Genomic DNA, 22,415 nt, shown 5'->3' with positions numbered 1-22,415 from the left:
GTCTGGATGGCTAATGTGTTCACCAGCCTTGAGGCAGGGGCCTGGACCTGATGATTTTCAAAGGCCTCTTCCAACTCTATTATTTTGTTTACTATTTATGGTATCTGTCAAGTGCCTATAATGTGTTAAGTACTATTCGATGACCCGGCAGAGACAAACACCAGTTAATCAAGTGGGGCACAGTCTCTGTCCCACATGGGGCTCACAGTTTAAACAGGAGAGAGAAGAGAGAGGTTTTGGAGCCTTCCTTGTGCAGCTGAGGACACTGAAGCATAGAAAAGTGGTTTGCCCAAGGCAAACAGAAGGCACATGGCAGAGCCAGGATTAAAAAGAACTCCTAGGCCCACACCCTTCATACTAGACCACACTGCTTTTGTGATTCAAACTGAAACAGAGTAAAGATGGGAGGAAAAAGGGAGAGGAAACGAAGGCACGGCGAGACCAGACGAATGTTTGGGTATTTCAGGCATAGTGGAAATGTTTGCATTTTCCCCCAGTTTCACTGCAATAAAAGGGATTTTGTGCCACACAAATAATGTCTGCAAGCAAACCCTTCTGAGGTCACATCTCCTTCAAGCGACCTTCCTCAGCTAAGCCCTACCCTCCCCGCTTTACACGTCTTCCAAATGCCATTTCAGCCCTTCCCTGCCATCAAAATACTTAAGTACACACAACCCCGCGTAACACTTACAGTGCTTTGAGGTACCTATCTGATACAACTACTATTACCTCCCCATTAATAAATTCATGTGTCTGCCTCTCTCCCTCCCCCCAACTAGACTGCGAACTCCTGGAAGGCAGGGTTGACGACTATTGCGTCCTGGCCAGCACTTGATCCTGGTCACAGTTGCTCAATAAATGGTATCAGGTGATGGAAAGATATTAAGTGGTCACGGATGGAAAACACAGCTCTCAGAAAATAAGATCCCAAGAACAAATCTTCCTAACAGAGTGTTCTCCAAAAATAACCTGAAATAAACGCCATTTAGAGCCATTTCACTGTAAAACATTAAATGATGGGACTGTGTTATTTTGGTTTTTTAGGGGTCAGACGAATAACTTAGTGCAGGAAGAGTAAAGAGGTACAGCTTTCCGCTTCAGTTAATGGAATTAACAAGTGACAAAACGGGAAACAGAAAGTTCATTTTTGAATCCCAGAGAAAGGGAGTTTTTAGTTCAATGCCCAGACTGGTAAACAAGCCAGATCCTGGCTGGAAAGCCAATACCTACAGCTTTACTGAAGATAAATAAGTTTACTTATTCCTGAATTCCGGCACACTCTGGCAGCCATCCACAACCTTCCCTTCCACCACTTATTTCCCTGGCTGCAGATCGGTCTGACCCTTGAAAATGTGGTGAACCACCCTAGAGTTCTGCAGGCTTCAAGTCCCAAATGGTGGTTGCGCTTTAAGAAACGGGCATACACGGGGATGGAGAGACGGGAAAAATCAGACTAGCATTCGACGCAGAAATGCTTCATCAGATTAAAAAAGAGGAAACTGCTGTATCTCTGTGGTAGAGCTCGCAGGAAGAGATAGAAATGAGAAACTGCTCTAGTGTCAGAAGGGAAGGCAGAAGAACTCTGCAGAAAATTCTTAGGTGAGACCCCAAGATTATTAGGCATGAGCAACACCCACAGCTCATAACCAAACAAAGCCCTCCTAAAAGCCCACCCTTTCCAGGAAGCCTTCCCCATCACCCCAAGTTGTTTCAACCTAAAAGACGCTCCTGGGACTTCTGTATTTACACCCAACCTTAGCACTTATTCATTCATTCCATTGTATTTGCTGGGCGCAGAGCACTGTGCTAAGCACTTGGGACAGTACAACAATAAACACATTCCCTGTCCACAACAAGCTCACAGTCTAGAGTTTACAGACTACACCTTACGGTCTAGAAGCAACACGGCAAATGGGATGCAGCACGGGCTTGGGAGTCAGGAGGTCATGGGTTCTAATCCCAGTTCCGCCACTTGTTTGCTGTGTGGCCTTGGGCAAATCACTTAGCTTCTCTGTGCCTCAGTTACCTCATCTATAAAATGGAGATGGAGACTGTGAGCCCCACATGGGACAGGAATTGTGTCCAACCCGATTTGCCCGTATAATAATAATAATATTCATTCATTCAATAGTATTTATTGAGCGCTTACTATGTGCAGAGCACTGTACTAAGCGCTTGGAATGAACAAGTCGGCAACAGATAGAGACAGTCCCTGCTATTTGACGGGCTTACAGTCTAATCGATGTTGGTATTTGTTAAGCGCTTACTATGTGTACAGCACTGTTCTAAGCGCTGGGGGAGATAAACAGTCATCAGGATGACAGAGTAGTCTGCTATCAACATCTTACGCCAAACCTTTCCAGTCCTTATAGGATCTTCAAAAAACAGGTTTTTTTTATAAATGTCTTAATCCTTGGCCAAAAGCAGCCACCACCTATCTGCTGTGTGACCTTGGGCAAGTCACTTCACTTCCCCCGTGCCTCAATTACGTAAACCGTAAAATGGGGATTAAGACTGTGACTTCTTTGAGGGACATGGACTGTGTCCAGCCTGATTAGCTTGTATCTACCTCCAGTGCTTAGCAGGCTGACTGGCACACAGTAAACATTAACCAACACCATAAAAGTATATTTATTGAGCACTTCCTGTGTGCAGAGAACTGTACTAGGTGCTTGGAAGAGTCCAATACGGTAGAGTCAGCAGGAATGGTCCCTGCCCACAATGAGCTCACAGTCTAGAGGGGAGGCAGATATTAAAATAAACGACAGATACGTACCGGGAGTGTTATAGGGCTGAGGGTGGGGGAGAATATCAAGTGTTTAAAGGGTTCAGATCCAAGTGCGCAGGTGATGCATAAGGGGGAATGAAAAGGGGAAAGGGGAGAAGCAGCGTGGCTCAGTGGAAGGAGCATGGGCTAGGGAGTAAGAGGTCATGGGTTCGAATCCCGCTCTGCCACTTGTCAGCTGGGTGACTGTGGGCAAGTCACTTCACTTCTCTGGCCCTCAGTTCCCTCATCTGTAAAATGGGGATTAAGACTGTGAGCCTCACGTGGGACGACCTGATTACCCTGTAACTCCCCCAGCGCTTAGAAGAGTGCTCTGCTCATAGTAAGCGCTTAACAAATACCGACATTATTATTATTAAGTTATCGGGGCAGCTCTCATGGAGATGGAATTATAATAAGGTTGGGAGGCGGGGTGCCCATCCACCTCCACATCGAACAGAAACTCACCACTGGCCTTTAAGCACTCCATCTCCTTGCCCCCCTCTTACCTTACCTCACGGATTTCCTACTACAACCCAACATGCCCTCTTAACCCACTTCACCTCCCCTCAGCTAAGCCCCCTTTCCCTCTGCTCCTCCTCCTCTCCCTTCCCCTCCCCTCAGCATTGTGCTCATTTGTATATATTTTTATTACCCTATTTATTTTTTTAATGAGGCGTACATCCCCTCGATTCTATTTACCGTGATGATGTCCTGTTTTTGTCCGTCTCCCCCGATTAGACCGTGAGCCTGTTGTTGGGGAGGGATGGTCTCTATCCGTTGCCGAATTGTACATTCTAAGCGCTTAGTACAGTGCTCTGCACATAGTAAGCGCTCAATACATACTATCAAATGAATGCCCACTCTGCTCCCCTAATGCCACCCTTCTCGCTGTACCTCCATCTCATCTATCTCGCCGCCAACCTCTCGCCCACGCCCTGCCCCTGGCCTGGAACACCCTCTCTCTTCCCGTCCGACGGACGATCGCTCTCCCCACCTTCAAATCCTTATCAAAAGGACACCTCCTCCAAGAGGCCTTCCCCGTCAAAGCCCTCGTCCCATCTCCCTCTCGCCCTCGCACTGCCTCTGCATGTGGATCGGCTCCTTTTATTCACCCCTCTCTGCCCCACGGCACTTAAAGTCCGCATCCGTAATTTATTAATGTCTGTAAGCTCGTTGCGGGCAGGGTACGTGTCCACCAATTCCGTTAGTACGGTGCCCAGCACACAGGAAGGGCTCAATAAACATGACTGAAGGTCGAGGGTGGTGGACTGTTGTATGTGAAGGGAGAGGATGTGGGCCAGAGAGAGGATGCGGGCAAGGGGTTGCCGGCGCGATAGATGAGATGGAGGTGCAGTGAGCGAGCGGGCATTGGAAGAACGAAGCGCACGGATTGGATTATAGTACAAAATCAGCAAAGCGAGCTAGGAGGGGGTGAGCTGACTGTAACCCCGTCAGTGGGCGGGGACTGTCTCTATCTGTTGCCGAACTGTCCATTCCAAGCGCTTAGTCCAGTGCTCTGCACATAGTAAGCGCTCAATAAATACTATTGAATGAATGAACGAAAAACCGACGGCGGGGGATGAAGACGATACATCAGGCTGGCTTTGCCTCTTTCGTAGGATGCGCCTCTACGACTTCGAAAGACACAGTTGGGTGTAAAAAGTAGGTGAAGAGGTAACATGGGCCTCGACGAAATGTTCATGCGCTACAGAGGAAGACTATCACATTTATACAGTAGTCACGAAAGGGGATTTGAGATCCTCGGCAAGTAACAGTATTTACTGAGCACCTACTGAGGCTGTACTAAACACTTGAGAGTAAAATAGAATTAGGAGGCGTGATCTCCGCCCTCAAGGAATTTACAACCTAACAGGGGAGGTTAGTGGCACAAAACGCTAGTGGCTGAGAGCAGACGTATGCAAGGACACATTTATAAGCCATCATCCCTCATCCTCTAGACTGTAAACTTGTTGTGGGCAGGGAACGGGTCTACCAACTCTGTTATAGTGCACTCTCTCCCCAGTCTTAGTACAGTGCTCTGCACACAGTAAGCCCTCAATAAATACGATTGACGATGAGGATAGGCTTTTAAAAGGCAAGAGGGAACCACACCGGAAAGAACGGTTGTTGACGGATGAGTGGAATGAATGATAAAGCCGCCCACTAATTCGTAACTCAATCGACAACTACAATTTTCCTACTAGATGCCAGCCTGCATACTTCGCCTCTCTAATGCCAACCTACTCACTGTACCTCGATCTTGTCTATCGGGCGCCAACCTCTCGCCCACATCCGGCCTCTGGCCTGGAACACCCTACTTCTTCATATATTCTTCATATAAATAAGGCTTTGACGGTGAGGAGAGGATAGATGATCACTCTCCTCACCGTCAAAGCCTTATTTAAAGCACATCTTCTCCAAGAGTCCTTGCCCGATTAAGCTTCAGTTCCTCTTCTCTCTCTCCCTTCTGCATCACCCTCGAGCTTGGAGTTGTACCCTTTATCCACCCGTCCCTCCGCCCCGTAGCATTTATGTAAGTACGCGTAATTTATTTCTGTTAATGTTTATCTCCCCCTCTAGTCTGTAATCTCGCTCTGGGCAGGTAAAGTGTCTACCACCTTGGTTACACTGAACTCTTCCAAATGTTTTGCAAAGCGTTCTGCAAACACTAAGTGAGAAGCAGCGTGGTCTAATGGATAGAGCACGGGCCTGGGAGTCAGAAGGACTGGCTTCTAATCCCGGCCCCGCCACTTGTCTGCTGTGTGAACTTGGGCAAGTCGCTTCACTTCTCTGTGCCTCGGCTATCCCATCTGTCAAATGAGGATTAAGACTGTGAGCCCCATGAGGGACAGGGACTATGTCCAACCAGAATCCCTTGGATCTACTCAGCGTTTAGTACAGTGCCCGGCACGTGGCACTTAAATGACGTAAAAAAGTAATAATAATAATGTTGGTATTTGTTAAGCGCTTACTATGTGCAGAGCACTGTTCCAAGCACTGGGGTAGATACAGGGTAATCAGGTTGTCCCACGTGGGGCTCACAGTCTTAATTCCCATTTTAGAGTTGAGGTCACTGAGGCACAGAGAAGTGAAGTGACTTGCCCACAGTCACACAGCTGACAAGTGGCGGAGCCGGAATTCGAACCCATGACCTGTGGCTCCCAAGCCCGGGCTCTTTCCACTGAGCCACGCTGTTTCAAATAAATGTGACTGACAGATCAACTGGACGATCGACTGGCCATCTGTTATTGGCATAAATCGGTTTTGAAAGCTGTCTTCTCTCCGTTCTGCCAGAATGCTTGTTTCACCAGGCATTTTGACTACACTTCTGTTAGGGATTTGGGGAATGTTTCTCCAACAGCATGAGATTATGTGGTTACCACATATTGTGATAATGAAAGAAACAGCTTGCGTGCATGGCAAAAGGCGTGATACATCAGCAAGACCTTTCCTTAATACAGTGCTGTGCAAATATGCAATCCCTGCGTTGTAGAACTGGGTGAATATGAATATGCGCTTAGAACAGTGCTTTGCACATAGTAAGCGCTTAACAAATACCACCATTATTATTATCATCAGTGAGTAAAGTGTTTTCGAAAAGCCACGAACTTGTATTAACAGGTCTTTGACAAAGGAAAACTTACAAAATGAAGTCATTATTTTTCTTCCATTTGAAAATACCCACGCTGAGGTATTCCTGCGCATCAGTTTTGACCTGCTGAAGATTCAGATACTCAGCAAAGGAGGGGAGATGAATGAAGAAAATGCCTGCAGGCTAGGGCGGCCATTCCCACTGGACTTTCCTGGGCTTGGTTTTTTTTTTTTTTGGTTCAAAAATTAAAAAAAGGAGGTTACAAAGGAACTGGAGGGAGAACTGCATCACTGCAAATTCACAAAGAAAAAACAGAAGAGCCAAGATAACCAAAACCAAAGCATTGGAGAAGAGGGTTCTCTATGACCCTTTCGCTAAGAAGTTCACCCAACACCCGATCCTCTGTTTCGCACCACCCTTTTGATAGACCTTGGCCCCTTTAGCCGTAATATATAAAGTAGATGAATTGAATAAGGGCACCAAGATCAGAAATGCTAAAAGCTTGCAAACCAACAAATCGTTTCAAGTAGATGTTTGCGGCTTTATTTCTAGGTAGTTCGAACGTATTATCAGGTAATGGAGTAGTGGTACTTTCCAAAGAATCAAAATAACTCCAAATAGTTTAAGCTGCCTTACTCCGGAATAAGAGTGTGATTTTTTTTTATTCTCAACCAAAGCAGAAAAATAGAAGAGGAACAGTACTTGCTCTTTATAAATAAATCTATAGCATATTTATAGAGAGCTATGTACTCTTTTCTACTCATATACAAGCACTAGCCCAACCCAGTGAGGAAATCTATTGCACTCAAGCTATTTACAGTAACTAAAAATAATCTGTGAAGACGGAATACTAACAAACAGCTGGTTTGGTGCCACCAGATAGACAATTTAGAGGTCTTAAAAGAGTACGCTCTGCCTAAGACACTAAAAGAGCTCACCTGTTGTCCCCTGGCTGACTGTGCCCCGCCTTTTATGACCTCTGAATTGTTTTCTAGCAAGTGACAGAAACCTGTGGACATGCCAGCGCACAGACACAAACACACATAAACGCACACGGCTGGAAAGGATCATCCCTCCCCTTCGTATCTCCTACTGCCACCCAGTCCGCCCACTTCGTTCCTCTAATGCCAACCTGCTCACTGCACCTTGATCCGGTCTATCTCGCCACCGACCTTTCGCCCAAGTCCCGCCTCTGGCCTGGAACTCCCTCCCCGTTTGTATCATACTAAAAATCATACTACAAATCATACTACAAATCGCCGGCAAAGGGCTCATTTCCCCTCCCGGTTCTCCCTCCCGTGTCGCCTCTGAATCTCGAGCTCTACCTCCATCCTTAGCCCTCCCCTCCAGGCGCATCCTCAGCCTTCCATCCTGCCGTTTCCTCATCTGGATTTACTTCACTCCCCCTTAGATCTGTAAACTCAAGGGGCAAGGATTGGGTCTCCCAACTCCACAACACCGTAATCTCCCAAGGGAATAGAACAGTGCTCTGCGCTCACAAAGCACTCAGTAAATACCACCGACTGACTGAAACACACAAGCACATCTCTAGCTCTGCCTCGATGCCCGTTTTCCCTCTCACAGGCGCTCACCCCACTGGGGTAAAAAGGGGGTATCACCCCTGTGGGACTGACACTGCAGGGGCAAAGACATGGGCAGGGGTGGACGACCACATGCCAGCTCACCCCACCCCACGGGGCCAGAAAGAGACCACGCCAAGATCCAAGAGGGCTGTTTCACCTCGCCCACATCGACAGGAGGAAAACGATAACCGGGCCACGGCCGTGATGATGAGGACGACGGTATTTAAGCGCTCACTGTGTACTTAGGCACTGTTCTAAGCTCTGCGTTCCTGATCCTGGGTGGAAGTGGAATCCCTCCTTCCCCAGGCTCCAGGACCCCCAGGGGACTGTAAACTCCGTACGGGCAGGGAACGTGTCCGCTAATTCTGCCGAATCGTACTCTCCCGAGCGCTTAGCACGGGTGCTCGGCCCATAGTAAGCGCTCAGTTAAAACGACCGATCGACTGAGGGGGTAGCCTCACCCCGCCCCCACCTAATCCAGTGGCAGGGATCTGGGATAATAATTATAATAATTATGGTACTCGGTAAGCGCTATCTGCCAAGCACTGTTCCAAGCGCTGGAGATGATACAGGTTAATCGGGTTGGAGGCGGACCCCGTCCCACACGGGGCTCACGGTCTTCACCTCTATTGGATTAATTTAGGCCCAGAGAAGTGAAGTGACTTGCCCAAGGTCACACGGCAGGCAAGTGGCAGAGCTGGGATTAGAACCCAGGTCCTTCTGACTCCCAGGCCCGGGCGCTAGCCAAAGACGGCGCACGGCTCCTACTCACAAGGATAATAATAACGGTGGTATTTGTTAAGCGCTTACTCTGCGCCGAGCACCGTTCTAAGCGCCGCGGGGATACAAGGCGACCAGGTGGTCCCACGTGGGGCTCACAGTTTTAATCCCCCTTTGGCAGATGAGGTCACCGAGGCACCGAGAAGTGAAGCGACTTGCCCACTGTCACACAGCGGACAGGTGGCGGAGCCGGGATTAGAGCCCATGACCCCCGGACTCCTGAACTCGGGCTCTTTCCACCGAGTCACGCTGAGGATACCAGGGGAGCCGCTTGTGCCAGCGAGGACTCGCGCCGGAGGAGCTCTTCCATTTAAACCTTTCGCTCCTCCTCACCTCTCCTCCCTCCTCGGCCCGCACCTCTTCCTCCCGTCCTGGGAAAACCTACCCCCAGACTCCAAACGAAGGGCTGGCGACCCCGTTCCCTGCACGTTTTGGATAAATGCAGCAGCGGACCATCTCTTCCAACATTATTCACTTGACCACCTGCAACACAATGGGCGCACACCCACGCGGAGCGTCGGGCCCAAGGTGAGCACTACAGTGTTTCCTCAGCTATCGACCGACGGCATTTATCGAGTTCTTATGATGCGCCTAGTACACGTACTGTGCACCACGTCCTTTCATTCATTCAGTAGTATTTATTGAGCGCTTACTATGTGCGGAGCACTGGACTAAGCGCTTGGAATGAACAAGTCGGCAACGGATAGAGACGGTCCCTGCCGTTTGACGGGCTTACGGTCTAATCGGGGGAGACGGACAGACGAGAACGACGTCCTGCCTCTGACCTGGAATGCCCTCCCTTTTCTTATCTGACAGACGATGACTCTCCCCACCTTCAATGCCATATTGAAGGCCCACCTCCTCCAAGAGGCCTTCCCTGACTAAACACTCCTTTCCTCTTTTCCCGCTCCCTTCCGCCTCGCCCCCCACAGCCCCCCGGCACTGATGTACATAGGCAGAATTCATTTCAACGTCTGCCTCCCTCATGGAGCCTGAAAGTCCATTCCTTTAACCATGGAACCTTACTCTTCTTTGAGTTTTTTTGCATTTTATCTTTGTCCTTAATCTTTATGCTGCTTTGGTGTATTTATCGTTTCCTCGTCCTTGTATCTGCTACCGGTCCCCCCGGCTTTTAGTCTTAGACTTTGAGTCTCTTGGGGACCAAAGACTGTTTGAATTCTCACGCGTGCATTTTTCCAGCGGATTTAATAGAGCGCTTTGAAAACAGAAGATGCTTAAAATAATACAATTATTACAACTACTGTATGTAAAGTACATAGTTAAAAAAAAATAAATCAAAGAGGTTGACTCTGGGTCACCATCAAGTACTCCGATTAGCTCAGAGATAGCTCTCAGAAGCAGCGTGGCTCAGTGGAACGAACCCGGGTGTGGGAGTCAGAGGTCAAGGGTTCTAATCCCGGCTCTGCCACTTGTCAGCTGTGTGACTTTGGGCAAGTCACTTCACTTCTCTTTGCCTCAGTTCCCTCATCTGTAAAATGGGGATGAAGACTGTGAGCCTCACGGGGGACAACTTGATTACCTTGTATCTAGAGAAGCAGCCTGGCTCAGTGGAAAGAGCCCGGGCTGGGGGGGGGTCAGAGGTCATGGGTTCGAATCCTGGCTCTGCCACTTGTCAGCTGTGTGACCGTTGGCAAGTCACTTCACTTCTCTGGGCCTCGGTTACCTCATCTGTAAAATGGCGATGAAGACTGGGAGCCTCTCGTGGGGCAACCTGATGACCCTGTATCTACCCCAGCGCTTAGAACAGTGCTCTGCACATAGTAAGCGCTTAACAAACACCAACATTATTATTATTATCTGAGGTGATGACCGGTTAGTAAGGAAAAGGAAGGGCAGAAGCAAGAGGGGGAGAAGCAGCAGAGCAGAAGCAAGATGCCTAAAGGCATCAGGGCTGCTGGGGGAATCAAGAGCAGAACAACTGGTCCTGGGGGAGATGGTAATTTATTTATTTAGACTAATATCTGCCTCCCCCTCTAGACTGCAGGCTCCTTGTGAGAAAGGAACAGACTGGAAGCTCATCCTCTAGACTGGAAGCTCACTGTGGGCAGGGAATGTGTCTATTTGTTGTTGCATTGTACTCTTCCCAGCGCTTAGTTCAGTGATCTGCCCACAATAAGCACTTAAGAAATACGACTGATTGATGACTCCCTTATATTGTTATCTGTTATCTTCCAGACTGTGAGCCGGTTGTTGGGTAGGGATCATCTCTGTTGTCCATCAGACTTTAATACGGTGCTCTGCACACAGTAGGTTCCCAATAAAGACGACTGAATGAATATATTGTACTCTCCCAAACGCTTACCAAATAATAATAGTAATAATTTTGGTACTTGTTAAGCACTTACTACGTGCCAAGCATTAAGCACTGGGGTAGATACAAGTTAATCAGGTTGGACAGAGTCCCTGCCCCACATGGGGCTCACACTCTTTATCCCCATTTTACAGGTGAGCTAACAGAGGCCCAGAAGCGACTTGCCCGACATCTCACAGTTAAGATGTAGCGGAGCCGGAATTAGAACCCAGGTCCTTCTGACTCCCAGGCCCATACTCTACCCACTAAGCCACGCTGCTCTGCACACAGTAGGCGATCAATACATAGGACCGATTGATTGAGAGCTTCCAGATGTCGCAGGATCAAAGGCAGAAACACGGACAAGGACAAGGGGACCCAGATGTCCGCAAGTCATCAAGGTAACGTTTTCTTCCCAGGGTGGGTACGTGGCAGGGTTTTCGTTCGAAAAATCAAAATTACCACGCCTCTCCTTGCCTCCTGGGGGGAATCTGAGGAAAGACTATTCTTTGAGAATGGTATTAACGCTTGCTTTTTTAGGTGTTTCTTGCTCTATCACTGCCTGGAAAAATTCACACTGGTCCACAATCCCAAGCCTAACACCAGGGCAAAGTAAGAATTGTCATCAAACTGCAAATATGTTCTACTATTTTATGGCATATAGCACTATTTGGGGGAGTTACTATTTAACCTGCATTTTCTATAAGACCAGTAAGCGCGGGAAGGGGCGGAGGGCACCTGGGGATCGGAAAAAAGAACGTCTCAAAGCTTGTGCATAAGCCTTCAGGGGAGGAACAGCTTAATATGTATCTGCTTTGAATAATTAAAAATCATTAGTTAAAATAATCACAAAGTTTAAAATTCACTTCCTGCTAAACTCACCTTAACATATGCCAAAATTCCAATTAAATGCTACTAAAATGGCCATCTTTCACTTTTTGTAGCAGCATTCTTTTGAAGAACTCAAGGCTTTTTTTGCCTGCCTTCTTTAATGCTGCCTGCACGAAATTACATACAAGGCTCACACCTCGAGGATCTCAAAAGAACTAAATAAATCACTATCCTATATTTAATCTTTACTAGAAATATTTTAGTCTGCAGATCAGAAGCAGAGAAACATCAGATGAGTAAAACGGCTATTTTCCTTAAAAATGTCAGATGGTAAATGGACATCAGAATGCGAAGAGGAATACGACCGCTGTTTTAAACCGCTCTTTTAAACACTGTTGAAAAGAGATGTTTTCACACGGCAGAGCAAGGCTGAGGTACCAAATACTAAAAAATGACTTAGTCAAGGTTGTCCCCAATGCCACTGTACCAAAAAGGAATGATCCATGAAAAATTCTGATGTCACCATCCTGATCTGATTTATGAATTTCAATACAACGATCCAATCTCTTCTGTCCCTTCACCACTACTTCGAACATAAAAACAATCCTCTGATAAAGAGGTATGCTTCCGGATGACTCAGTCTAGAGTATTTTTATTTCCTTAGGTCAACACTTAGGAATGTGTTTGCTTTTACAGAAATATGAACGGAAATCATGCAATGACATCTCTGGTCGGAGGTCGGGGGTTCTAATCCCGGCTCCGCCGCTTGTCAGCTGGGTGACCTGGGGCGAGTCACTTAACTTCTCTGTGCCTCAGTTACCTCATCTGTAAAATGGGGATGAAGACGGCGAGCCCTGCGTGGGACCACCTGATTACCTTGTATCTACCCCGGCGCTTAGAACAGCGCTTGGCACACAGGACGCGCTTAACGAATACCAACATTATTATTATTTACATTGCTTAAAAAATACCGCCAAGAGTTTATCAGCATTAAGGGAAGAAGACAAATCCTGATTCTGTTATTGAGTTACGATTACATCTTTTCAATATGCTCTAAGGAAGCTTAAAATGGGAACCAATATCAAAATGATATCGTTTGACTTAAAATCAACCTTCAGAAGGTCTAAACTCCCAAGGTAAAAATCTCCTCTTTGAAATAAAGCATCAACATATTTATAATTACTATTCTGCATGCACGTATTAAACACTATGTGCCACGCCTCGTGTTACGCACTTGGGATACAAGAAAATGGAAATGCTTGATTTGGTGGGAAATAAATTTCTCCATAAGCAGTTGAGGTTGAACAACTGTCTTCCTAAGGAAAACAGGTGATCTTCAGAAGCGTGACCCTTATTTAAAGGCTGGACACTTCAAACTCTGTATTAGCTTAAAAACGCACACCATGAGCAGTACTATTTAGTACAAATAATATTTGTACAGTAGCAGGGAGATCACAGAGTGAAAACAAATGGTACACAAAGGTAAACCAAAGATCTACGGGAACTGGCCACTGGGTAACTCGAGAAACCCAAAGTGTCACCGATTTGAGTCCATTTTTGATTTTCTCACTTGCCCGATTCTTGATTAACTGATCGTGGATATGCTCACGATTCCTGCCCCCGGTTCTAGTATAGCAGTATTTTAAAAGTTTACATGAGGGTCTTTTTTTCAGAAAAAAAAGTGGCATTTGTTAAGCACTTACTATTTGCCAGGCACTATACCAAGCCCTGGGGTAGAGACAAGCTAATAACTTCGGCCAGTCAATTAATCATATTTCATTCACTCATCCAGTCGTATTTATTGAGCGCTTACTGTGGGCAGAGCGCTGTCCTAAGCGCTTGGAAAGTACAATTCGGCAACGGATAGAGACAATCCCTATTTATTGACTGCTCTGTCCCACACAGGGCTCACAGTCAATCCATTTTACAGATGAGGTAACTGAGCCACAGAAAATAATAATAATAATGTTGGTATTTGTTAAGCGCTTACTATGTGCAGAGCACTGTTCTAAGCACTCGGGGAGATACAGGGGAATCAGGTTGTCCCACATGAGGCTCACAGTCTTCAGCCCCATTTGACAGATGAGGGAACTGAGGCACAGTGAAGTGACTTGCCCACAATCCCAGTGAAATGACTTGCCCAATGTCACCCAGCAGACAAGTGGCGGAGTTGGGATTAGAACCCAGATCCTTCCGACTCCGGGGCCCGTGCTCTGCCCACTATCCCACGCTGCTTATGTTTTTCACCCCGAAAGCCGAAGCAGAGAGGGAGTAAGACGCAGGCCCTCCAATCATAGAAGCAATTTTAAAGCTGGTTTTTAATTCATCCATTCAATCCTATTTATGGGGCGCCTACTCTGTGCAGAGCTCTGTCCTAAGCGCTTGGAAAGGACAATTGGTAACGGAGACAATCCCTACCCAACAACAGGCTCACCGCCTAGAAGGGGGGAGACGGACAAAAAAACAAGTAGAGAAAGAGAATTTTAATTTTCTTGATATGTTCGAATCCTGCACCGTGCATTTCTGAGGGCTACGAAACTTTCATCGCCAAGCAGGCAAGCGGTCAAGATGGGGGTGGCCACAGGCCACCCCAAATCATGACCACCTCGCTGGAAGGGGTGAGCAGAAAGACGGTAGGGGTAATAATAATAATCATGTTGGTATTTGTTAAGCGCTTCCTATGTGCAGAACACTGTTGTAAGCGCTGGGGGAGATACGGGGGCATCAGGATGTCCCGGCTCTGCCACTTGTCTGCTGTGTGACCTTGGACAAGTCACTTCACTTCTCTGTGCCTCAGTTCTCTCATCTGTAAAATGGGGATGAAGACTCTGAGCCCCACCTGGGACAAGCTGATGACCCTATATCTACCCCAGCGCTTACAACAGTGCTCTGCACATAGTAAGCGCTTAACAAATACCGACATTAGTAGTAGTAGTAGTACAGTACCTCCCAGAGAGCGCTTACCAAATACCAAGAAAAAAGTCTGATGAGCTTGCATCTACTCCGGCGCTGAGTACAGTCCTGGCCACGCAGCGCTTAACAGATATCGCTTTTACAAACCCTGATTAGCTTGTATGTGCCCCCAGTGCTTAGCAGAGCGTCTGCCACACTGTCAGCGAATGTCACCGTTTATTGTTGTACTGTCCTTTCCCAAGCGCTCAGTAATAATAATGGCATCTGTGAAGCGCCTACTATGTGCCAAGCACTGGGGTGGACTCCAGGTCAGCAGGCGGTCCCACGTGCGGCTCCCGCTCTTCATCCCCGTCTTACAGATGGGGTAACTGAGGTTCCGAGAAGTCAAGCGGCTTGGCCACGGTCGCACAGCGGAAAGCCGACCCACAGCACTTGTGTATATATGTCCGTATCTGTAATTCTATTTATTTCCATTAATCCCTGTTTACTTGTTTTGCTGTTTATCTACCTATAATTTCATTTATTTCTACTGATGCTATTGATGCCTGTCGACTTGTTTTGCTGTCTGTCTCCCCCCCTTCTAGACTGTGAGCCCGCTGTGGGCGGGGGCTTGTCTCTCTTTATTGCTGAATCGTCCTTTCCAGGCGCTTAGCACAGTGCCCCGAACCCAAAAAGCGCTCGATAAGGCTCAGTGAATGAATGAAAGCGACGGGTCCGGGATTAGAACCCACGACCTCTGACTCCCAAGCCCGTGCTCTTGCCACTAAGCCACGCTGCTTTGCTCTGCGCTCAGCAAGCGCTCAATAAATACTACTGATTGACTACCACAGGGAAAAGCGGGAGGCTGCCATCCCTTTGGGCCTTTAATAATGACGATGACAGCATCTGTCAAGCGCTTACTACGTGCCCAGCACCGTTCTCAGCACTGGGGGAGATATACGGTCATCAGGTTGTCCCACGTGGGGCCCCCAGTCTTCATCCCCCTTTTCCAGATGAGGTCACTGAGGCCCAGAGAAGTGAAGCGACTCGCCCCCGGTCACCCGGCTGACAAGTGGCAGAGCCGGGATTCGAACCCATGACCTCTGACTCCCCAGCCCGGGCTCTTTCCACTGAGCCACGCTGCTTCTCTTAATGGGGAGGGAGACTGAGAGCCCCACAAGGGGGACCACCCGACAGGCCTGTATCTATCCCAGCGCCGAGAACAGTGCTTGGCACAGAGTAAGCGCTTAACAAATAGCATCATTATATACCCAAATGCCGCGGGGAGGGGGGTAGAGCGGAGGGAGGGAGTGGGGGCGATGGGGAGGGGAGGACTGATCGATAACCCTATTAATAACGATGGTAATGATAATAATAATAAGGTTGGTATTTGTTAAGCGCCTACTATGTGCCGAGCCCTGTTCTAAGCGCTGGGGTAGACAAAGGGGAATCAGGTGGTCCCACGTGGGGCTCCCGGCCTTCATCCCCATTTTACAGATGAGGTCACTGAGGCCCCGACAAGTCAAGTGACTTGCCCAAAGTCACACAGCTGACAAGTGGCAGAGCTGGGATTCGAACCCAGATGGTATTTATTAAGCGCTTACTATTGATGCCTTTCTACTTGTTTTGTTGTCTGTCTCCCCCCTTCTAGACCGTGAGCCCGTTGGTGGGCAGGGATGGTCTCTCTCTGTTGCCGAATTGTACCTTCCAAGCGCTTAGCACAGTGCTCTGCCCACAGTAAGCGCTCAATACATATAATTGAAGCACACAATAAACACGACTGAATGAATGAATGCCAAGCACCGTTCTAAGCGCTCGGGGGCGGGGGGGGGGGGGGGGGGGAGATACAAGGTAATGAGGTTGTCCCACGTAGGGGTCCCAGTCTTCATCCCCTTTTACAGATGAGGTCACTGAGGCCCAGAGAAGTGAAGTGACTTGCCCGAAGTCACCCAGCTGACAAGTGGCGGAGCCGGGATCAGAACCCAGGTCCCTTCTGACTCCCAAGCCCGGGCAACTGCCGCTGAGCCACGCTACTTCTCTCCCCAAGCGCCTACTAAATAATAATAGCAATCAAAATGGTATTTCTTAAGCGCTTACTATGTGCCAGGCGCTGGGGTGGATGCAAGGCAATGGGGCTGGGTCCCTGCCCCATGTCCTTCTCAGCGCTTACCACAGTGCTTGGCACATAGCGCTAAGCAAAGGCCATCATAATCATTACTTAGTAAAGCAGCTGGGGAGAGAAGCAGCACGGCTCAGTGGCAAGAGCCCGGGCTCTCATAATAATGTTGGTATTTGTTAAGCGCTTACTCTGTGCAGAGCGCCGTTCTAAGCGCTGGGGGAGAGACAGGGTCATCAGGTCGTCCCCCGTGAGGCTCGCGGTCTTCATCCCCATTTTACAGATGAGGGAACTGAGGCCCGGAGAAGTGATTTGCCCGCAGTCACACAGCTGACAAGTGGCAGCATCGGGATTCGAACCCAGGTCCTCCGACTCCCAAGCCCGGGCTCTTTCCACTGAGCCACGATGCGTTCACTGGTATTTACTGAGCGCTTACTATGTGCAGAGCACCGTACTAAGCGCTTGGAACGGACCATTCGGCAACAGATAGAGACCATCCCCGCCCAACGACGGGCTCGCGGGTCTAAACGGGCTTGGGAGTCCGAGGTCACGAATTCTAATCCCAGCTCCGCCACGTACCTGCTGGGTGGCCTTGGGCAAGTCACGTGGCTTCTCTGGGCCTCAGTGACCTCATCTGTCAAATGGGGACGAAGAGCGTGCGCCCCACGTGGGACCACCTGATGGCCCTGTATCTCCCCCCGGGCGCTTAGAACGGTGCTTAGCACATAGTAAGCGCTTAACGAATGCCATCATCATGAGGATGACTGCCCCAGCCATTAGAAGAACAGCGCTTAGCACACAATAAGTGCTTAATGATAATAATGTTGGCAGGTGTTAAGCGCTTACTATGTGCCGAGCACTGTTCTAAGCGCTGGGGTGGGTACAATGTGATCAGGTTGTCCCACGTGAGGCTCACAGTCTTAACGAGATGCTCTTCCCCTCGACTCTATTCATCGCCATCGTTCTCGTCCGTCCGTCTCCCCCGATCAGACCGTGAGCCCGTCCGACGGCAGGGACCGTCTCTATCTGTTGCCGACTCGCTCATTCCAAGCGCTTAGTCCAGTGCTCTGCACATAGTAAGCGCTCAATAAATACTATTGAATGAATGAATGAATGAACCCCCTACCCCAGGTGCCTTGTAAGCGAGTTAAGAGATGCCATCATTATGCTGTTGATTACCCCAGCGTTTACAACGGGGCTTGACACATACTAAGCGCTTAATAACAATACCAGCATTGGTATTTGTTGAGCGTTTACTAGGCGCTGAGCACCGTTCTAAGCGCTGGGGGAGACGGAAGGCGATCAGGTGGTCCCACATGAGGCTCACAGTCTTCATCCCCGTTTTACAGAGGCGCTCGTGACCCCAGGGTTTAGAACAGGGCTTTGGCACAGAGTGAGCAGTTGAGGAAGGGCCTGGCGGTGACGACCCCAGCGCTCAGAAGAGGGCTTGGCACAGAGTAAGCGCTTAAGACACGGCCTGGCGATGCCACTGACGACCCCAGCGCTTAGAGCAGGGCTTGACCCACGGTCAGCGGTTGAGGAACGGCCTGGGGATGATGACGACGACGACCCCAGCGCTTAGAAGAGGGCTGGGCACCGAGTAAGCGGTTAAGGGATAACCTGGGGATGATGATGCCGAGCCCAGCGCTTAGAGCAGGGCTTGGCACAGAGTAAGGGGTTAAGGCCTGGCCTGGTGATGATGGTGCCGCTGAGCGCAGCGCTTAGAGCAGGGTTGGGCACAGAGGAAGCGGTTAAGGGATAACCTGGTGATGATGATGCCGAGCCCAACGCTTAGAGCAGGGTTGGGCACAGACTAAGCGCTTTAAAGCCTGGCCTGGTGATGCTGCTGCCGAGCCCAACGCTTAGAGCAGGGCTTGGCACAGAGTCAGCGGTTCAGGCCCGACCTGGTGATGGTGCCGCTGATGAGCGCAGCGCTTAGAGCAGGGCTTGGCACCGAGTAAGCGGTTAAGGGATAACCTGGTGATGACGATGCCGAGCCCAGCGCATAGAGCAGAGTTTGGCACCGAGTAAGGGGTTAAGGCCCGGCCTGGTGATGGTGCCGCTGATGAGCGCAGCGCTTAGAGCAGAGTTTGGCACCGAGGAAGCGGTTAAGGGATAACCTGGTGACGATGCTGATGAGCGCAGCGTTTAGAGCAGGGCTTGGCACCGAGTAAGCGGTTAAGGGATAACCTGGTGATGACGATGCTGATGAGCGCAGCGCTTGGCACCGAGTAAGCGGTTAAGGGATAACCTGGTGACGACGATGCTGATGAGCGCAGCGCTTAGAGCAGGGCTTGGCACCGAGTAAGCGGTTAAGGGATAACCTGGTGATGATGACGCTGATGACCTCAATGCTTAGAGCCTCAGTTCCCTCCTCTGTAAAATGGGGATGAAGACTGTGAGCCCCACGTGGGACAACCTAATTCCCCTATGTCTACCCCAGCGCTTAGAACAGTGCTCGGCACCGAGTAAGCGCTTCACAAATACCAACATTATTATTATTATTAGAGCAGGGCTTGGCACAGAGTAATAACAACGTTGGTATTTGTGAAGCGCTGACTCGGTGCCGAGCACTGTTCTAAGCGCTGGGGGAGAAAGAGCATGGGCTTTGGAGTCAGGGCTCATGAGTTCGAATCCCAGCTCTGCCACTTGTCAGCTGTGTGACCGTGGGCAAGTCACTTCACTTCTCTGGGCCTCAGTTCCCTCCTCTGTAAAATGGGGATGAAGACTGTGAGCCCCACGTGGGACAGCCTGATTCCCCTGTGTCTACCCCAGCGCTTAGAACGGTGCTCTGCACACAGTAAGCGCTTAACAAACACCAACATTATTAGGGGGTCCCACGTGGGGCTCCCGGTCTGCATCCCCATTTGACAGAGGAGGGAACTGAGGCCCCGAGCAGTGACGTGACTTGCCCCCGGTCACCCAGCTGACAAGGGGCAGAGCCGGGATTGGAACCCATGACCTCTGACCGACTGAGCGGCTAAGGGATAAGCCGGGGATGACGATGCCGAGCGCAGCGCTTAGAGCAGGGTTTGGCCCAGACGAAGCGCTTTAAAGCCCGGCCTGGTGACGCTGCCGCTGAGCCCGGCGCTTCGAAGATCTTGGGCTCGGCACCCAGTAAGGGACGAAGGAATGGCACGACCACCCCGACGCCCAGAGCGGGGGGTCGCGGCGGTTAGGGCGCGACCCCCCCCCCCTTCCCCCTCCCCCCGGTACCTTGAGGAGGAGGTGGTGCATGCGGGCGCGGGCGCGGGGCGGGAGCAGCAGCGGCAGGAGGAGCAGCAGCGGCCCCGGAGCCGCCCCGGAGCCCCGCACCGCCAGCGCGCCGCCGGACATCTTGGGCTTCCCTCCGCCCCCGACCCCCGGGACCCCGGGATCCCGGGCCCCGGACACCAACGCTTCCGGGGGCAAAGGCCACGCGCTCTCGCGAGACTTCCCCCGCCCCCTCCCCTCCCCGCCCGACAGCCCGGGGCCCGCAGGGTCCTACCGCCTCCCGGTTCCCTCCTCCCTCCTCCCCCCCTCCCCCTTTCCCTCTCCCTCCTCCCACCCCCTCCCTGTTTTCCCTCCCTCCTCCCCTTCCCTCCTCCCCCTCTCCCCCTCCCTCCTCCCACCCCCCAATCCCCCACCCCGCTTCCCTCCCTCCTTTTCCCTTCCTCCCCTTCCCTCCTCCCCCCTCCCCCTTTCTCTCTCCCCTCCTTCCACCCCCTCCCTCTTCCCCCTCCCTCTCCTCCCCTCTTCCTCCTCCCTCTCTCCCCCCTCCCCCCTCCCCCTTCCCCCCCTCCTCCTTCTCTCCCCTCTCCCTCCCTCCTCCCCTCTTCCCTTCTCCCCTTTTCCCTCTCCCTCCCTCCTCTCTTCCTTCCTCCCCTCTTCCCCTCCCTCCCTCCCTCCCTCCTCTTCCCCCTCCCCCTTTCTCTTCCCTCTTCCCCCTTCCTTCCTCTTCCCTCTTCCTCTCCCTCCTCTCCCCTCCCTTCCTCCTCCTCCTCCCTCCTTCCCTCCCTCCCTCTTCCCCCACCTCTTCCCTCCCCCCTTTGCCCTTCTTCCCCTCCCTTCCCTCCCTCCTCCTCCTCCCCTTCCCCCCTCCCTCCTCCCCCCCTTTGCCCTCCTTCCCCCCTCCCTCCTCCCCTTCCCCCCTCCCTCCTCCCCCCCTTTGCCCTCCTTCCCCCCTCCCTCCTCCCCTTCCCCCTCCCTCCTCCCCCTTTGCCCTCCTTCCCCCTCCCTCCTCCCCTTCCCCCTCCCTCCTCCCCCTTTGCCCTCCTTCCCCCTCCCTCCTCCCCTTCCCCTCCCTCCTCCCCCCCTTTGCCCTCCTTCCCCTTCCCTCCTCCCCTTCCCCCTCCCTCCTCCCCTTCCCCCCTCCCTCCTCCCCCCCTTTGCCCTCCTCCCCCCTCCCTCCTCCCCTCCCCCCTCCCTCCTCCCCCCCTTTGCCCTCCTTCCCCTCCCTCCCCTCTTCCCTCCTCCTAACAACGTTGCTATTTCTTAAGCGCTTCCTTTTATGCCCAGCACTGTTCTAAGCGCTGGAGGGAGGGATACAAGCAGCCAGCGGGGCTCAGTGGCAAGAGCCCCGGCTGGGGAGTCCCAGGTCGGGGGTTCGAATCTCGGCTCCGCCCCTTGTCAGCTGGCGGACTGGGGGCCAGTCACTTCACTGCTCTGGGCCTCAGTCACCTCCTCTGGAAAATGGGGGTGGAAAATAAAATACAGAATGGCATTCGTTAAGCGCTTATTAGGTGCCGAGCGCGGTTCTAAGCGCTAGTGATCAGGCGGTCCCACGTGGGGCTCACAGGCTTCATGCCCATTTTCCAGATGAGATCCCTGAGGCCCAGAGAAGCAAAGTGACTAGCTTTGCTGACAAGCGGCAGAGCCGGGATTTTTAATAATAATGATGATGATGATGGTATTTGTTAAGCGCTTACTATGTGCCGAGCACCGTTCTAAGCGCTGGGGGAGAGACGGGGGCATCAGGTGGTCCCACGTGGGGCTCACTGGCTTCATCCCCATTTTACAGATGAGGTCACTGAGGCCCAGAGAAGGGAAGCGACTTGCCCACGGTCACCCAGCTGACAAGTGGCGGGATTCGAACCCATGCCCTCCGACTCCCGAGCCCAGGCTCTTTCCACTGAGCCACGCTGCATCTCTAATGATGATGGGCCTGTCTTTTCTTCTGCCATCTCTCTCTCCCCCCTTCTATAATGTTTTGTTAAGCGCTTACTCTGTGCAGAGCACTGTTCTAGGCGCTGGGGGAGACACGGGGTCATCAGGTTGTCCCACGTGGGGCTCACGGTCTTCATCCCCATTTGACAGATGAGCTCACTGAGGCACAGAGAAGTGAAGGGAAGTGCCCAGACCGTGAGCCCGTTGGTGGGCAGGGATGGTCTCTCTCTGGCGCTCAATTGTCCTTTCCAAGCGCTTAGGACAGTGCTCTGCACCTAGAGAAAGGAGCGTGGCTCAGTGGAAAGAGCCCGGGCTTGGGAGTCAGAGGTCGTGAGTTCGAATCCCGGCTCTGCCACTTGTCAGCTGTGTGACTGGGGGCAAGTCACTTAATAATAATA

At 50.9% G+C, this 22,415-nt stretch overlaps 1 protein-coding gene across 1 annotated transcript in view; it reads right to left on the bottom strand.

The window, feature by feature from the left end:
* The window catches only part of GPR107 (G protein-coupled receptor 107), an 82,787-nt gene extending 62,537 nt beyond the window's left edge, over positions 1-20,250 (bottom strand). Inside the window, exon 1 of the mRNA XM_029064207.2 lies at positions 20,089-20,250. Coding sequence (XP_028920040.1) covers positions 20,089-20,208 — 120 coding nt within the window. The 5' untranslated portion in view covers positions 20,209-20,250. The remainder of the gene's footprint in view (positions 1-20,088) is intronic.
* Positions 20,251-22,415: the final 2,165 nt, after the last annotated feature.

The sequence above is a fragment of the Ornithorhynchus anatinus genome, chromosome 4, assembly GCF_004115215.2.
Source record: "Ornithorhynchus anatinus isolate Pmale09 chromosome 4, mOrnAna1.pri.v4, whole genome shotgun sequence".
NCBI classification, from domain to species: domain Eukaryota; kingdom Metazoa; phylum Chordata; class Mammalia; order Monotremata; family Ornithorhynchidae; genus Ornithorhynchus; species Ornithorhynchus anatinus.
The sequence above is the reverse complement of the archived record's forward strand: the minus strand, read 5'-3'. Positions and strand labels throughout refer to the sequence as shown.